The 18,753-nt window shown below is 46.2% G+C and overlaps 1 protein-coding gene across 1 annotated transcript in view; it reads left to right on the top strand.

Annotated features, from left to right (window-relative positions):
• MARS (methionyl-tRNA synthetase) overlaps nucleotides 1-18,753 on the top strand; it is a 143,033-nt gene that overhangs the window by 92,185 nt on the left and 32,095 nt on the right. Inside the window, exons 16-18 of the mRNA XM_029594591.1 lie at nucleotides 3,331-3,462; nucleotides 16,483-16,587; nucleotides 17,472-17,655. Of these exons, the coding sequence (XP_029450451.1) occupies nucleotides 3,331-3,462; nucleotides 16,483-16,587; nucleotides 17,472-17,655 (421 nt within the window). The remainder of the gene's footprint in view (nucleotides 1-3,330; nucleotides 3,463-16,482; nucleotides 16,588-17,471; nucleotides 17,656-18,753) is intronic.

The raw sequence follows: 18,753 nt of genomic DNA, 5'->3' as shown, positions 1-18,753 counted from the left end.
TTCTCCCAAGTGATTCAGTGCTGTGTGGCCAATGGCCAATGGCAGGGAAAACAACTCAGTATCAGTGAGTGGCCCCGGAGGGGAGAAAGCCTACCCGATCAGTTGAGGCTGGCAATACTGTTTTTCCAGGCAGAGCAGGAATCATGGTCATTTTAGAGTCTATTCCTGCAGTGCAGGGAGGATCAGGGGAGGGGCCTGCCTCTCCTCTCCATTTTTCCCCCATCGTGCAGGACATCGAGAAGGCCCAGGAGGGGTCAAGGAAAGCATTATTGTCAAGTGAATTTGTGCTGTTAATGCAATAAATTGCTTTAAAAGGAAGGGGTCCTCTGCAAAGTATCCCCCCCCCCCCCCCAAGGGGGTGTAGAGCACCCCTAAGTACTCCCAGCGGTAAACAACGCACCAATGGTGAATAGGACAGATCTGTGAACTCCTACGGAGAACGAGATCTATCATTGGAGCCTCCAATGGATAAGGATGGGGACTACGACCCCTCAGAAAAGTGGGAGTTTCTGTTCATACCCCAGAGCAGTCCAAACTCCTGGGTTTTGCATCCCTGCTAGCAGATGGAGACAGTTTTACTGACACTGCCATTTAACCTAGTGTGCCACCTTCAGTCCCTCAGTATTTCTCTGTCTCCAGCGTGCAAAAACTGCAGTCTGGAGAGAGGAAAAAAATTAGAGGAAGAAAGAAGACTTCTGGATCCTCTCGGGGGGGGGGGGGGGGCTGTGAGGTCCTAGTAGGGCCATCCCCCCCTGGTTTGCGGTAGATGAGCAAGGGGTTGGTAACCTGAAGTCTGTGGGGTAGACATCTGGTAGGCCAGATTCCTCATCCCTGCCATGAGGCAGCTTTAGGACCTGCTGGCAGCTCTGCATTGCAAGCCCAGTGGAACAGGAAAGTATCCCATGTTACTTTTTTCTCCTGGGCTGGGTTGCTAAAGTTGCTGTTGGGGGGGGGGGGGGGGAAAGGGAGAATTTTGTTCCTCGTATCATTTTGGGTAGTGGCCATTTTCCTTTTGCCATCAGGGGTGCAGGGTGGATATCTGCATCTCTTCCCAAGGTGAAGGCGGCAGTAGTATATGGTGGCGCACGTCTCCGGGCCACATGGCGATGGCGCGCAGCAAGGCCTGCCATGCTTATGGAGGATTACATTCGCGTTTAAATCACACGGGCTTGTGTTCCAGTTGTTTCAAGGAGCAAAGGCACTTCAGGAGTGCCAGCCGCTCGGTCTCAAGCTACTTCTGCTTTGAAGGGTCCGGGCCTGTCACAGAAGGTTTCCCTGTCAGCGCGGGAACAGTGGCAATATTATCTTCTATGGTAGGGCCTTCTGCGTCAGCCGGGAAAGGCAGGGAGATCCCCACCGCCTCTGTCTCCTGCTGTGGTCTGCACCAGGGAGGGCCGGGGAGACTCTGATCTGGAGGATTTTCCCCTTGGTCGGGGAGGCTCTGATATGGAGGATTTTTCCCCAGGAACTCTGTGTTGATGAATCCCAGGCTTTTTCTGCAGAATGTGTGTTGCTTATGCAGAAGGCCTATTTAGCTAGGAAAGCAACAGGGGTTTACTCTAGATTCCAGTCGCGGTCTACTGTGAATCCTCTGTCGATGAAGGGGACCCATGCGCGCCAAAAGAAGCATTCAGCAGATTTTGGGTCTTTCAGAATACCAACGGGGAATTTCATGAGAACAGGCACAATGCCTGATGCAGCCAATCTGGGTAGAGCCCCCAGAGGAGGTTCTGGTGGCCGAAGGGGCTGATCCCAAGGTGGTGTGCCTTTTCTGCAGAAAAGAGCTCTGGCCTTTGATTCCGCATGTCTGGGATACTCCTGAATCTGGCTTAAGGGTTGGAAGGGCTATGGCGAAGCTCTATCTGTTGCCAAAGGAGACGGAGTTTTAGCTCTTTCTAAAGATACTTCAGTGTCGGCGGTCGCCAAGAAGACCACCATTCTGTAGCGGGGTCTGCTATTTTAAGAGATGTGCAAAATTGTAAGTTGGAGGCTCCCATCAAGAGAATCTTTGAGGTCTTGGCTCTGGGCATAAGGGCTGCAGTTTGCAGCAGTTTTATACAAAGGCTTGTTTGCGTTAGGTCCAGCTCTTACAGGAGAAGTAGGCTATATCAGGAGTTGCAACCCAGCATGCTGAGCATTTAGAAGCGGCTGTGGTATTTGGGGCGGATGCCTTATATGATCTGATCAGGACATCTTCCAGGATCATGATGTCTGCAGTGTCGATCAGGAGATTACTCTGGTTTAGAAATTCGTCAGAGGATGTTTGGTCCAAATCTCAACTGGGTGCTCTTCCATTTAAGGGCAGGCTCTTGTTCAGAGAAGATTTGGAGCAGATAATGAAGCATCTGGGAGAGTCCAAAGTGCAAAACCTACTGGAAGACAAGCCAAAGGGCAGACAATTATTTCTGCTCGGGCATGGTTTTGGACCAATAAGAGATTTCGCCAAACTAAAGAAGCTTTGGAGCCTCAAAGGCAGCCAGAGTTCAGACCTAGAGTCAGTCCTTTCAGGGTGGTCAGACCCCATCCTGAGACAACTCTGGTTCAGGTGCAGGAAGTGCAAAGTCCTCACAATGAAGCAAGTAAGTAATACTGCCAGACTGTAGGTGGCACCAGCCTAGATATAGGCGGAGTTTTGGTTTGTAAACTTCTGTCTCCATCTGCTAGATGGAGGGGGCAAAACCCAGGAGTCTGGACTGATCCGTGGTACTACAAGAACGAAAATTATCAGGTAAGAACCAATTTTCTTTTATCTACTGTTGGTTCGCGGCTGGGTATTGAGAGTTCTCTCCGTGACAGTGGTTTTGTACAGAAATCTGCAAGGAGGTTCCAAGAGCCAAGCAGTTTCCTTGGAGGTTCAGCAGGTGTTCCGGTTGATGGAATAACATTTCATGGTTCTGTCAGCTTCTCATGTATCTGGGGTGGAAGTGTGCAGCAAGTGGGATTTGTCGAGAGAAGCAATGTCCCAGATGAGGTGGGGGGTATACCTCAGGTGGATTTGAGGGCATCGAGAGCAAATGCCGAGCTTGGTGATTCTTCGGTTGTCAACAAGAGTTGGGGTGGAAAGGCTTGATCCTTTTTCCCAGTTCTAGCCTCAAGAAGATTCTGCTGAATATGTTTTCCCCATGACCTTTAATAGACAGAGGCCTCAGGTGTATAGAGACGGATCACTGTAAGTGATTTTAGTGGCTACAGAGTTTTTGGAGACTGGTTTATTTTTTATCTCTGACAAAAATCACAATTATTTTCTCTAATTACAAGAGACAGTAGAAAGATGACTATTCTTTTATGTGTATGTAAAAATGTATATATTTTTTGTAACTTTTTTCGCAGAGCTGGTATGTTTGTGCACAAGTATTTTGATGGCCACGTGCCGGAGATGAAACTGAATCGGGAGGACAAGAAACTCCTGGGACACATCACATCGGAACTTCATCAGTACAATCAGTTGCTGGAGAAAGTCCGGTAAGGTCCTTGGAGGAGCACTGGCACGGCTGCAGCAAAAGTAGGGAGGGAGGGGGGAGGACGGGTGCTGTCCACACCATTAACTATTAAAGCTGAAACACACTCAGGCCGATACAATACAGCGCGGTCAGCTGAGCGCACTGTTTAACCCGTGGTTGGGCATCCACAAACCCTGATGCTATAAGGGGATTGGTGCGTCCAAAACGCGAAACTAATAGCGCTTATCACATGCAAATGCATGTTGATGAGGCTATTAGTTATTCGTCCCAGATACAAAAAAAAGATGTGAGCCCAATCAGCTCATTTGTACACTTAGAAATTAACGCCTGCCCAGAGTTGTGCACAGGTTAGGAAAACGGACGCTCGTAAAATAGAGCATCCGTTTTCCTAACCCCTGACAGCCACCTCTCCTGGGCACACGTTTGTCCTTAGCACCTCCTTGGCATTTAAATATTCTATCAACACTGAGCACCCGTTTTTCGCATGGCTTTATTGTATTGGCCTGGCTGGCTCCATAGAACCTTTACATTACATCAGGGATGGAGATGGAGAAATCGATATCAGGCAGTGAAGGTGTAAAAGTGATGACAAAGTATTGCCATTTTCACATGACCTGTTAATGTGTGTGTTATTTTTGGGAGGATGGGGTAAGGTTGTTTAGTATTTTTTTTTTTTTGTAACTCTATATGAACCAAGCTTTATAACTAAACAGAAATAGAGAGCCTGGTGACAACAGTAGCCAGAGTAATAGCGCTATTAAAAAAAAAAAGAGCTATAACTGTTTTGGGTTGAATGTTTAAGCAGCTAAGGATGGAATAGATTTCATCCTAATATAACCAGGACGGTATTTTGGCACAAGCTGTCTTCTTTCCTGTTGCTCCTAATTTCTGTGTCCCCAAAGGGCCAAAGCAAAGAGCCTGTGACCTGGACAGTGAGAAACAGAGACATGACTTTAGGCAAAGAAATTTGCAGTGGATTTTAGTGTTTAATTTCCTCTGCTTTTTCTGGTCAAGGAGAACTTTGTTCAAAGCTTGGTTCCTGTAGAGTGAGAGTGGAATGCAAAGCACAGACTGTGTTTTGTCTATAGCTGACATCTCATTGCCTGAATACATCTGTGCTGAATAAAGAAATCATGTGTTTCTCATTTCACATTTCTTGTGACACAATGAAGTTTAAAAAGAAAAGGCTACCAGTTAAAAATGATTTTTTTTTTAATGCTTAATCTGTAAACTATGTGTAATGCCTGAGACAAGTTGTAATGTCCTTAATGTTTTAATACAGTGGTCCCCAAAGTAAGGTCTCAGGACTCCCTAATGGATATTTAGGTATCCATACCTGGAGATGGTGCCAGCCAGTATATATTCAGACAACAGTCCAGGTAGCAAAGTTAGCTGGATAAACTTATCTGGATAATTTTGGAAGCATATTCAACAGTGCAGCCACACTATTGAATATAGCTGGCTATCTTAGTTAGCTGGCTAGCTTTAGGACAGCTCTGTTACTAGACTAGACTTAGCTGGCTAAGTCATCTGGCTAACTCTGAATATCGGAGTTAGCTGGTTAACTTAGCCAGCTAACTCAACTCCTCTCAGTTTCACCCCGGATCACCCCTAACTTATCTAGCTAAATTCTAGCCGGCTAGAATTTAGCCAAGTAAAGGCTGAATATAGTCAGGTATGCCGTTCAGATCCATCTAAATGGCTTTTGAATATGGACCTTCAGAAGACATGGGGGATGAAACATCTAGGCAGGAGAGGAGGAGGGGTGTCGCTCGTCATTTCTGGTACACATGATAATGGCCTAAGAAAAGCTATTAGGTAAGTAGGCTTAAGAAAAGCTGAAGAGACCTGTCAAGAGAGTACAGATCTGTGGCAGTTTTGAAATCTTATACCTGGGTGGTGATGTCTACCTGATGTTAAGAAGCACTACTGTCTAATGGACAATTCCATTTCATCCTGCTTACACCATTCCAGTCCAAACCAGTGAATTATGTCCCCCTACCAGCAGATAGATACAGAGCACACAGACTTTCCCCATGACATCATCACAGAGAAACTCCATTATACTCTGCCTCTAGCAGATGGCAGGACACTGATGCAGCAGGATTTCTAAGATCACTTTGACTTAGCGGAGGGCCAGGCCACTGGTACACCCAGCAAAGTGAACCTGTCTGCCAGCAACAAGGCCCATAAAGGGCTTTGAGGGTAGGTTTTTCCTTAAATAAAAAACAAACATAATTTTTTTTGACTGGTTTACTGCGGAGAGGCTTTTCCAATCTGCATCCCCCCCCCCCCCCCCCCCGGCTTTGTTACTTTTCTGCCTGCATGTCTCTTTAAAGCTTTTTAAAAAAAAAAACAAAAAACCCAGCTGCAGCAGTGCAGCCATTTCTGAGCAGCTGTGGTGTGCTGGTCAGCTGATTAGTGCCTCTGGGGAATGCGACCAGTTACCTTTTGCTGCGGGAAAGTTTTTCTGTCTTCCGGGGGGGGGGGGGGGGCTGCTGTACATTGCCTCGGTGTGGATGCATAAAGGGGGCAGCAAGCGATGTGTGCGGGAACAGGCAGTCGACTTCCTTCTTTGGGCCTGTTGTGCTCAGCTTGTGTGCATCCTGGGGAGGTCCCAGGGGAGTGTTCCCGGGCACCTGCCACTGCCAGAGCACCTCCTTCACAGTCAGAGTAGTTCTTCTTGGTGATTTCCTCTTTGAGTCTGGAAGCCGACGAGACCATCAGCCCCCTGCAGTTTCTGTGGGAATGGCGGCCATTTTGACTCAGATTCCTGCACTGTTGCTGGGCTTGCAGCAGTCACATGGTGATACAGAGGTTGAGTTTGGAAATCCTCCCGTGCTGTCTTTGGGGGACAGGGCTTCTAAAAGGCCTGATTTTGGGCGGCTCTATACACAAAGTGTATTTTCTCTAGAATTCTTAAGCTTTTTGCATCAGGCAGTTTGCACTATGCAGAGATCTGATGCAAAGCACAAGTCATCTTCTCGGGGTACTTCTAGCCCAGTAGTGGGGAGGGTCTGTTCTCCCCCCAAGAGGGCTAAATATTTGATTCCTTCCTCTTCTGTGGCCCATTCCCCCATTGGGGACCCTGATGACCCCATGGGCCCCTGTAGTGGGACTATGGAAAAGGAGGGGGGGGGGGGAAAGATAGCATCTTCCCCATCTTAGACTGCTGTGATTCAGCTCTTTCCAGGGAGGAGATGGTGTCCCTAATTGTCTTTGGCTTGAGGATCTTAGGGTCAAGAAGCCTTCTGCTTGGGACCCTGGGTCTGAAAGTTATCTAGGGCTTTTTCCTTTCATTTGGAGGTTGAGGAGATGGTGTTGGCGGAGTGGAAGGCTCTTGAGAATGGTCTCAAAGGGGCCAAGAGCTTCCTCAGACTGTTTCCTCGTTCCCAGGACGTGGTGCAAAAATTGTTTTGGTTGCCCAGGATAGATGTGCTGGTCACAGCAGTCACCAGACAGACCACTGTTCAGGTGGAGAGCAGTACTGCTCTCAAGGATCTGCAGGATAGAAGGATAGAGCTTCTGTGAAGCATCTCTTTTCTGCCTTGGGTCTGATGGTACAAGTTTCCATCTGCAGCAGTATGGTGATTCGTGCGCTTTTGCTCTGGATACTGCAGATTACAGAGAGTGATGAGGTGGTGATGATGGAGTCTGCGGTGGCTTTTTTAGTGAACGCTCTTTATGATCTCCTCTATCTCTCATCCAGAACGGAAGCTTCTTCCGCTGTAGCCAGGAGGTGGCTTTGACGTTGCAATTGGTTGGCGAATTCCTGGTTGAAATCTAGATTGGTATCCTTTAAAGGGTAAGCTCATGTTTGAGAGCATCTAGAGCAACTTATGAAGAACCAAGGGAACCTGAAACCTCAGAGGCTTCCTGAGGATAAGCCCTGTTCATTCTCTCATTCCAGGAATTCTTGTGGACGGTTTTGAGAATCTTGCCAGGGAGACAGTTCTCTTCTTGTTCTCTTCGGGGTTTGCAGACCTCCAAAGAAATCTGTCCTTTTGTGCCTTTTGGTAGTCCAGGTCTGATTCTGCCCCAGCCTCAGGAACCAGTTGGGCTTCTCAGTGAGGTGCATTGAGTTCACTCTCTGATTACCCAGGTAGGGGGGACACCTATAGCGCTTTTATCAAGAGTAGGCTCAAATAACCTCAGATCAGTGGGTGTTAGAGATCCTTCTCTGGATATGTGCTGGACCAATGCTTTTTAGTTTCCCCTCCTGTACCTTGTCCGTCAAACAAAGGAGGTGCATGAGACTCTCCTCCAACTTCAGTTCATACGGTCAGTTGTGCCAGTTCTTATTTATTTTATTTATTTATTTGTTTTTATATACCGACATTCGATCGAGATATCACATTGGTTTACATCTAACATAACAAATAAGGCAGGAACTGCTTATTTTTACATTGTAACATGTTAACTTGTAAAGAGAATTGAAGGGATACATTTATATAATGGGGTTATAAAATTCTAACATTCTAACATTAACATAGGAATGATAAATTAATGTAATGATCTACATGTAGCAGTATAAGCAAAGTGACATTGTAGCATGAGAGGATAGCTTAGCAATAAAATCTACACAGGGCATGAATTGGATAAATGAAGAAGATTCATTAGTGGGTAGCAAATAGCAGGAGGCAGGGGTGGGAGGAGGGGAAGGGGGTACTACCCAGGATGTAGAGGGTAGAACAAGGGGAAAGGCGGGGAGATGTTTAAAGGCGTAGGAGGGCTCGGGCGGAGGGGGAGGGGGGTTATGTATCTGGCGGGGAAGGCTTTTCTGAAGAGCCAGGTTTTGAGTTGTTTCTTGAAGATTTGCGTGGACGGTTCATTTCTGATGCGGGGCAGGAGGGAGTTCCATAGAGTGGGGCCGGCTACAGATATGGCTCGTTTATGGGTAGAGGAGAGGTGCGCTGCTTTGGAGTTGGGGACAGTGAGTAGGCCGGCGACTGAGGATCTGAGAGTTCTTTGTGGGGTGTAAGGTAGAATGGCCGCGTTAAGCCAGTTCATCTCATTGTTGTTTATTTTTTTTGTGGATGAGGGTGAGGGTTTTATATTGGATTCTTTGGTTGATGGGAAGCCATTGTAGTGCTTTGAGTGTGGGGGTGATGTGATTGCATTTCTTTATGTTCATGATGGATCTGGCAGTGGCATTTTGCAGTACCTGAAGAGGTCTGATGGAGGACTTAGGGAGGCCGAGGAGTACTGTATTACAGTAATCAAGATTGGAGAAAATTATTGTTTGGAGGACTGTTCGATAATCCTGGGTATGGAGAAGGGGTTTCAGCTTTTTCTGTTAGAGGAGAGGGGTCTTGGCGTTTCATTTGAATCAATCTATTATTTTACTGGCCTTTTCTAACAAGCAGTGGCAGGGTGCTGACATGTCTTTACAGTGCCTGGATGTTCATAGGATTATGAGATATTTGGAGGTTACTAATACTTTCCAAAAATCGGACAGGCTTTTTGTGCTGTTTGGAGGTCCGCACAAAAGTGAGGCAGCTTCCAAGACAACCTTTGCTCATTGGATCAAGGAGGCAATTTCTTCGGCTTATATGCTGATGGGCTGGCAGGCCCCGGAGCGTATTCTTGCTCATTTGACCAGGGGGTCAATAATCTTCCTGGGTGGAAGCCATTGCAGTTGCACCTGAGGACATTTTCAGGGTGGCTACCTGATCCTCCTTGCATTCTTTTACGAAGCTTTATCAGCTGGATGTGTTTGCTAAAGAGGATGCAGCCTTTGGGGCAGATGTTCTCAAGCTGGCACTTACTTCCTCTCTCCCACTCTTAATAGTGGGGCTTGGGTACTTTCCACTGGTTTAGACTAGCTGGACTGGAATAGCAGGATGAAATGGAAGGAGAAATTTTCTTTCCTGCTAATTTTCTTTTAATAAATCCTGCTCTCAGAGAACTAGTCTGATCTCTAGAAGCTAGAATGGCAGACCTGGAGAAGAAGAAGCAGGCAGACAGGTATATAGAGGAGACTTCAGGAACATAATAGCCAAGTCCCATCCCCAGTCTGGCAGCCCTGGTGCTGCCTTGGAGGAGGAAGGTCACCTGGTCAGAGATCATCACCCTGGTGTAGCAGAAAGTGTTCCTGTAGCTCTCCAGTTGATGCATTGTCCTCTTGCACCAAGGACAAGTCTCCCAGATCTATTGCCCAGGAGGGAAGGGTTGGGTCTGAAAGAACTCAAAAATGAAATTTCAGACCTATTACTAGTAATTTGTAATCTATCATTAACATTGTCCATTGTACCTGAAGAATAAAGGGTGGCCAATGTAACCTCTATATTTATAAAGGGCTCCAGAAGTAATCCAGGAAACTATAGACTGGTGAGCCTGACTTCAATGCCAGAAAAAATCATGGAAGCTATTCTAAAGAATAGAATCACAAAACACATAGATAGATATGGTTTAATGGGACCCAGCCAGCATGGATTTACCTAAGGGAACTCTAGCCTCACAAATCTGCTATGTATTTTTGAAGGGGTTAATAAAGATAGATAAAGGTGAGCCGATATATGTAATGTATTTGGATATTCAAAAGGCCTTTGTTCCTCATGAGAGGCTTCTAAGAAAACTAAAATATCATGGGATAGGAGGCAATCCCTTTTGTGGACTGCAAACTGGTTAAAAGACAGGAAACAGAGTAGGATTAAATGGCCCATTTTCTCAGTGGAAAAAGGTAAATGGAGTGCCTCAGGGATCTGTACTTGGACTGGTGCTTTTTAATATATTTATAAATGATCTGGAAAGGAACACACGACAAGCGAGGTAATCAAATCTGCAGATGACACAATTATGCAGACTAGTTAAATCCAAGTGGATTGTGATAAATTTCAGGAGGATCTTGTGAGACTGAAAGATTGGGCATCCAAATGGCAGATGAAATTTAATGCGGACAAGTGCAATGTGATGCATATAGGGAAAAATAACCCATCCTATAGTTGCATGACATTAGGTTTCATATTAGGAGCTACCCCCAGGAAAAAGATATAAGTGTCATATATTGAAATAGTTAGCTCAGTGCGCTGCGGCAGTAAAAAAAAAAAAAAATGCAAACAATGTTCCAAATTATTAGGAAGGGAATGGTGACTAAAACAGAAAGTGTCATAATACTTTTCAGAAAGATATTGAGGACTCACAGAGGGTGCACTGGTTTATAAGGCAGCACCCTCCTAAGCTTTGTCTGACTCCATCTGCTGGACGGGGGACATAACCCGCCGTCTGGACTGATCCTGGTACGTACAGGGAAATGTGAATCTGTTATTTACTCTTTCAGATAATACAACTAGGGAGTACTCCATGAAGTTAGCAAGTAGCACATTTAAATCAAATCTGAAAGAATTCTTTTTCATTCAACGCACAATTAAGCTGTGGAATTAGTTGCCAGAGGATGTAATGAAGGCATTTATGGGCTAATTTTCAGAAGCCTGTGCATGTAAAAACGCGGGGGGGGGGGGGGGGGGGGGGGTGTTATGCGCATGGCTGGGCCTTACACGTGCTGTGCGCGTTCTTGGAAGGGCCCAGCCACACGCGTAACCCCTGTTACACACCAAAGTGCCGGACCTCTCAAAAGGGATGGGTCATAGGCAGTAAGTAATCTAACAAAAAAAAAAGTAAGTAGCTAGGAAGGGGTTAGGGATTGGGAAGGAGAGGGGAAATGCTAAGAAGGTTAGGTAGGGATATAGGGAACTGGGGAAGCCCTACTCATGTTGCTGCATGTAGCTTTTTTAAATTCCCCCCCCCCCCCCCCCCCCATGTATGCACAGGCTTCTGAAAATTAGCCCATAAATGCCTTCATTACATCCTCTGGCAACGAATTCCACAGCTTAATTGTGCGTTGAATGAACAGTGAGTCCCGATCTGCCCGTACATGCAGGAACTGTATTTTATAACATGCGTGCGCCAACGCGCACATGCTAAAAAAAAAAATAATACCTACTTCTATGTGCTTGTGACAGGAACCGGGCACACATGTTTTAGAATCTACCTCTTAGTGTAGCTGGATTTGAAAAAGGTTTGGACAAGTTCCTGAAGGAGAAGTCCATAAACTGCTATTCATCAAGATGACTTAGAGAATAGCCACTGCTTATAACTGGCATTAGTACATGGGATCTCTTTAATGTTTTGAATACTTACCAAGTACTTGTGACCTGGATTAGCCACTGTTGGAAACAGGATGTTGGGCTTGATGGACCCTCAGTCTGACCCAATATGGTATATTCTTACATCAATCTAGAACCCTCCCAGAAAGTTGGGTGTTCTGCTACTACTGCTGTACATTCACATTCCTTTTTTTGAAATAAGGTTTATATGTGCCTCTGTGCTTACTCTTTGCTTTTTATTTTGCCCCCTCCTCCCCCAATCTGTGTGGTGACAGTGTGGGGCAGATTGTTGGAGATGTTCTCACCCAGCATGTTTGGAAAGTGCTGATATTCAGCCTTATCCGGCTAAATTAGCTAGATAAATTAGACCTGCTATTCAGCTAGTCTAAAATTAGCTGGATAAACCTATCCAGCTAACTATTAGATAAACGAGATACTTAGCTGTGCAGCAGAATATATTCGGTTAAGTTATCTGGATAAGTTCATCCAGCTAACACTCTCAGCCAGATAGTGAGCAGATGATTTCCAAACTGGGAGACTGAGCATACAAATGGCAAATGAAATTTAATGCGGACAAGTGCAAAGTGATGCACTTAAGGAAGAGTAACCCAAATTATAGCTATATAATGCAAGGTTCCACATTAGGAGTCACCACTCAGGAAAAGGATCTAGGCATCACTGATACATTTATATCCTCTGCTCCGTGTGCAGCACCAACCAAGAAAGCAAATAGAATGCTAGGAATTATTAGGAAAGAAATGAGGAATTAAACAGAGAATATCATAATGCCTCTGTATCGCTCCAAGGTGTGACCTCATCTTGAGTATTGTGTGCAGTTCTGGTCACCACATCTCAAAAAAAAAATATAGCAGAATTATAAAAGGTACAGAGAAGGGTGACCAAAATGATAAAGGGGATGGAACAATTTTCCTGTGAGGAAAGGCTAAAGAGGTTAGGACTCTTCAGCTTGGAGAAGAGACAGCTGAGGGGAGATATTTATTTATTTATTATTTATTTGGCATTTTTATATACCGATATTCTTGTAACAAGTTACAAATCACCTCGGTTTACATTCAAACAATAAACTTTGCACAAGGATGGATTACATTGAACAGGGAGATCAAGACTTGGAGCCAAACAAACGGGGAAAAACAATTAGATAATTTGTACTTGTATCTATTTGTATCTATATATGATAGAGGTGTAAATAATGAGTGAAGTGGAACAAGTAAACATAAATTGGTTGTTTACTCTTTCAAAGTACAAAGACTAGGGGTCAATGAAGTTATAAGTAGTACATTTAAAACCAATAAAAAATATTTTACTCCATTCATAAACTCTGGAATTCATTGCCATAGGATGTGGTGAAAACTGTTACTGTAGCTACATTAAAAAAAAAATAGTTTGGACAAATTCCTGGAAGAAAAAGTTAATAAACCATTATTAAAGTGGAGTTGCAGAAATCCACTGCTTATCTCTAGGAAAAGCAGCATGGAGTCTATCCATCCTTTGGGATCTCCCAGGTACTTGTGACCTGGATTGGCCACTGTCAGAAACAGGATACTGGGCTTGATGGCCATATGGTCTAACCCAGTATGACAATTTTTTTGTTCTTATGTTATCACTACTTTTAAGTACTCCTGGGGGAATTCTGCGCGCAAAAGCTTAAAATTCTGCAAACTTTATATTGGTCAAAATAACACAATTTACTTGACAGTCTTTAAGTAATTACATTTTAAATTAATACAGAAAAAAGTTATTACTTAAAGATGCAGAATTTTAAATATTTTGAGCAGAATTTCCCTAGAAATTCACCATAAGAGTGTCCCTTCCACTCACTCTCCCTATTCCCCTGGCCACTTTGCCCTGTCAGGCCCCAACTCCTCCACCTGCCAGTATCTCTCCCCTCCACCTCTAGGCTCAACCCCTTCCACTATCGCCAGTCCCAGAGTTTGACCCCGTTCTCAGTACTGCCCCTCACACAGGCTCACTCTGTCCCTCCCTCTCTCACACACAAGCTCCCTCTCTCTAGTACACATACACACACCCTCATACAGGGTCCCTCACTCTCACACACACATCCCCCTCATACAGGCTCCCTCTCTTGCATAGACACCCACACAAGCTCCCTTTCTCACGCATACACCCTCACACAGGCTAGCACCCTCACATACACACAAACCCTTTTTCCCTGTACGTACCCGGTTTAGTCCAGACTGCTGGGTTTTGCCTCCCTTCCAGCAGATGGAGACAGAGAAAAACTTGAAGAGCACCCCCTCTTAATCCGGTGTGCCACCTGCGCCTCTCCAGTATTTCTTTGTCTCCAGCAGATGGAGGTGGCACAAAACCTGAGGTCTTGAATTAAAAAAAAAAAAAAAAAAAAAAAGCGTAGGATTAGGGAGGTTTTTTTCTTTAACAGATCAAGTAGGACAAGAAGCTCAGGACAGACAGCAAGGTTATAATCCTCCCAGGGGGTTGGCAGGTCCTGGTGGGACCATCCCACCTGGCTGCAGGTACCCGGAGCTGGGGTTGGATACCCTGCCTGCTCCTTACTTTTGTGAGGCACTAGAGGTGAATACCGGTGGTCCGGTCCCTCCCCCTCCCTGTTCCCGGAGGACACACCAGCTCTACACCTGGTAACTCATCTTATTCTTGTGGGAGGCTTTCCCCTTAAAGAAAAAGCGGCCGGCTTTTTTTTTTTTTTTTAATTTTTTACTTCTGCCGCGGTGACTGCGCACTCAGCAGCAGGGCTGTGTAGCACCTGCGATCTTCAGCGCCCGACCTCCGGTCCTCCTCGCTCACCTTTTTGCCGGCCATGCCGCACACCTCACGTTGCTCGGCCTGCAGGGAGTCAGCTTCGCAGCTCTCCCGCACAGGCCTTTGCTCCAGATGCCTCCCCGGCGGGGAGGGGACATCTGATGTCGGCAGGGGAACAGCGGCTAAGTCCCATGGAGCGGGTGAACGGCCCAATGCCCAAAAGAGCAATGGCGGACATTTTGAATGCATTTGCTGCCACGTCGGATAGAGTGGATGAGGGCGGGGGATCTCCCACCTTCCCTTTCCCCGGCTGATTCAAGCCCTCACAGCCCTCAGGGCTCTTTTTTGGATGGAGCGGATAATGACCCTGCACCCCTAGTGGGGGATTTTGGGGGTCAGCCGCGGACTTTGTGCTTTTGATGCACAAAGCTTATCTCGCGAGCCAGTGTCAACATGGTGGGGCATCAGTACATAGGCCACGGGACGGTCCTTCGCCCCCTAAGGTCCCCAGGTGGCTGGAGCCACAGGGGGCAATTAGGCTTTGTAAAGTCTGAAGTCACGGTGAACCTCCTCGAGGGGACTCGGGCTCTGTAGAGCATCCAGGGCCTGATACTTACGTCTCTCCCACCCTCCACCATGGGGAATCAGGGTGATGAAGCAGAGAAGCCCTCGCCGGTGGATGACGACGACCCAAGGGTCGTCCATTTATTTCAGAGGGATGAACTTGACCCGCTAATCCCACACGTCCTATCCGAATTGGGAATTTTATTTCCTCAGGAGGTCCCAGGCCAGGACATGGTAGACCCTGAACTGGCCGGGTTGCAGGGTCTGGCAACAACATTTCCTTTTCATCCTATGCTCCAGCAATTGATGTTCCATGAATGGGATTCTCCAAAATCTGGCCTGCGAGTGGGACGAGCTATGGATAAGCTCTATCCGCTGCCTGAGGACTCCTTGGAACTCCTGAATGTTCCTAAGGTAGACGCTTCAGTGTCAGCTGTCACCAAGAGGACGACTATTCCGGTGGCAGGAGCGGCAGAACTTAAGGATCTTCAGGACAGAAAGCTCGAGATCTGTCTTAAGAGAATATTCGAGGTGTCTGTGCTGGGAATTCGAGCTGCTGTTTGCAGCAGTCTCATGCAGCGAGCAAGTCTGAGGTGGGTTCAGCAATTCCTCAGTGCAAAAGACCTCTCTCTTCAGGAGTCAGAGCAGGCTGATTGTTTAGAGGCAGCAGTGGTGTATGGCGCGGATGCCTTATATGACCTCCTCCGTACCTCGTCCAGGACAATGGTGTCCGCTGTTTCGGCCAGGTGGCTTTTATGGTTACGCAACTAGTCTGCCGACATTTCGTCCAAGTCTCAGCTGGGAGCGCTCCCCTTCAATGGCAAGTTCCTGTTTGGGGAAGATCTGGAGCAACTGATTAAGTCCTTAGGGGGGAATAAGGTACATAAGTTCCCTGAGGACAAATCTAAGGGTCCTAAAAGTTTTCTCCCTTCCCAATTTCACTTTCGGAGTCAGAGGCGTTTTCGCCAGAGTATGGCGCCTCTCCTGGGACAGCGAATGTCGTTGGGGAGGTCTCAATCTTGGTCTCACTCCTTTCGAGGATGTAGACAGAACCGTGATGGGTTCAAACAGGGGTCTTCGAGACCCAAGCCCTCTCAATGAGACAACGCCGACCCATTCCTCTGTTCCAGTCATAGGGGGACGGCTGACCCTGTTCTGCGAGGAGTGGGTCAAAATGACGTCTGACCAATGGGTCCTAAAAATTGGGTGACAATTTTGCATGTGACTTACAAAACATTTTTATTTCTACAACTTATTTATTTATTTAAAGGCTTTTATATACCGGAGTTCATGCACTAGTGCATACCACTTCGGTTTACACAGAACAAGGAACAGAAAATTACATCAAACAGATTGAACAATTAAACAAATATACAATTATATCCAACGATTGGGTATAAATAACATGGCTAACTTAGTAGGAACTTAGAGTTTGAGGTAAACTTGTTTCTGTATATGCTGTTGATGGGTTCTGATTTCCCAGTAGGCCTTGTTACACAATCTGCTTTGTCTTTTGATGCCTGCTTTCACTTAGCAAAAGCCTTGGCTGGCCCTTGCTCATTCATTTGTTTGCTTTCTCTCCGTCTATGCTGAAGCATTCGAGATGCCTTGAGGTGCATCCTGAACGTGTCGCGCCTAGGGAACCAGTACATCCAGGTCAACGAACCATGGAAAAGAGTCAAAGGCAACCAGGAAGACAGGTAGGTTCCTTGCGCTGTCATAAGTGAAGAGATTCTTGGGGCTTAATGCAAAGAAGGCAACATGAGGAAGGTTGGGAGTAATTGGTGCAGTGGTAACACTTCTGTGCTGAAATCCTTGGCTGGGTCATAAATGTATTTGGCTTTCTGTATGCTCAGAAGCCCAGGACCGAAAGACAAATCAACACAGGTGAAATACTGACTGACTGACTTTTTTTTGGCCTAGCAGTTTCTTCCTGCTCTTTTGGGCTTCCCACTTTTTTAGAACTGGGGCTGGGATTCGCTGCCATGAACCTTCATTTGCAACTATGCAGAGATTTTTCCCATATGTCTCCCCTCCCAATACACTTAGCCTAATCATTGCAGTGACATTCCTTGGCCAAGGGCCAAGCACCAGGACTCCCTTTGGGACCCAAGTGTCGCTATTGTGCCACTCATGGGACTCTGTAACTACTGCTTCTTCCCCCTCATAGCCCCCTTTATATCCCAGCCAGACCTGGGAAGTGGAAGACCTAACTTTGAAATTTATCCCAAATCCTCTGCACGGTAATGCATAGCACTACCACCGAGCCAGCAGGCCAACCTGAACTATCAGACTTCTGTTGGGGGGAGACTTGCATAGCATCTGTCTGTGCCAATGTTGGCTCATTTGGAGAATAACATTCTTGGTTGGTTTGGTTAATGATGACACGAGGCCGTCAGAATATGCTGCGATCAGTGGGTCCTTGAGCTTCTCATGCCCCCCAGGTCTTGTGTTGTAACTTCCATTAGCCTTCATGCAGCAGTGTAGGGAAATGACTTTGTCTGGAAGGGGGAGAGAGGTAAAAGAGGTGCAAGCCTCTGGACCTGGTGACTTATTTTTGCGCATTTGCTTTGTCTCTTTCCAGGAAGCGTGCTGGCACTGTCACCGGCCTGGCCGTGAATATTGCCTCGCTGCTTGCCGTCATGCTACACCCGTACATGCCCAGCATCAGCGCTGCCATCCAGGAACAGCTGCAGGCTCCCAAGGACCTTAACCTGCTGGTTGGTGGCTTTGTGTGCACCTTGCCAGCCGGACACAAGATTGGAACGGTGAGTAGTAGCTGAGGGAGGAGAAGGAGCATGAGGCATCACGCTGCATTAATTCCCCTCCCATTTCTTTCTTGATAAAATCTAGTAGTAAACAGAAATTAATAGGCCAAATGTCCCAGAGTAAGAGTAACATTTAGATTTATTACAGGGCTTACAGAGTCTGTAATTATTCAGCAGTCTGCATGCTGTCAGTGTTTGAACTGACTCTACATAGATAGTTGAAAATGTTTTCAGAAAAGTTTCTTTATTTCATTGAAAGATTTCTTTCTGTTTGGCCTTATAGTAGTTATGATGGATATGTGTTATGTTGTAAACTGCCATGATCGTTGTCATGGCAATAACCAAATGATTCTAAATAAATAAGTACATTTTCAAGAACTTCATAAATTCATTAAAAAGGTCATTCCTGCTCTTGTTGGTCCTTTGCATGCTTTGAGCCCAGTATGGCAAGTGAATGACAAGAGTAGCTTAATGTCAAGCAAATTTTCAGCCAAAGCTGAACACCTAATCTAGGCAGCCACAACGTGGGATGCCTAGGATTGTACAAATTTTGAGCTGAATAAGGAGCCTAGATTTTTGGTTGAAAATTTTCCTGTAGTAATCTATGCAGCCAATTTTAAGCTGCCTAGATTTAGATGCTCAGCCTTGGCTGAAAATGGACACCAAATGCCACCATCCCTTTGTATTCTTCCTCCTTCCTGCCACCTAAAAAATGTGGTGGGGGAACCACCAGCCCCCAGCATCCATCACTCCCTCCCCTGCTGTGAAAATCTGTGCTTGGGGCATTATCAGATTCCCCCCCCCTCCCCCACCCTCCTGCAGCCAAGCCATGAGGATATGGTCTTGCTTCCTCCTGCCTTAGCATCCCAGATTGCTCCAATGCCCTGTGCGTGGGAGGGAGGAGGGGGATGTAAGTGGGCTGGCATCTCTCTAGTACAGGTTTTCACAGTGCAAGAGGGAGGGAGGGATGCTGAGGAACTGGATTTGGCTGGCCAAATTAAGTGGCTAGTGCTGGAAATTAGCACTCCCAGGTCTATTCAGTTTTTAGGCATCTAAAGTTAGGTGCTCAGTAGTGAGATTTTTCATTTAGGAAGATCT

This window comes from Rhinatrema bivittatum, chromosome 3 (assembly GCF_901001135.1).
Source record: "Rhinatrema bivittatum chromosome 3, aRhiBiv1.1, whole genome shotgun sequence".
Taxonomy (NCBI): Eukaryota; Metazoa; Chordata; class Amphibia; order Gymnophiona; family Rhinatrematidae; genus Rhinatrema; species Rhinatrema bivittatum.
Note: the sequence above shows the minus strand (reverse complement) of the source record. Positions and strands in the feature narration are given on the sequence as shown.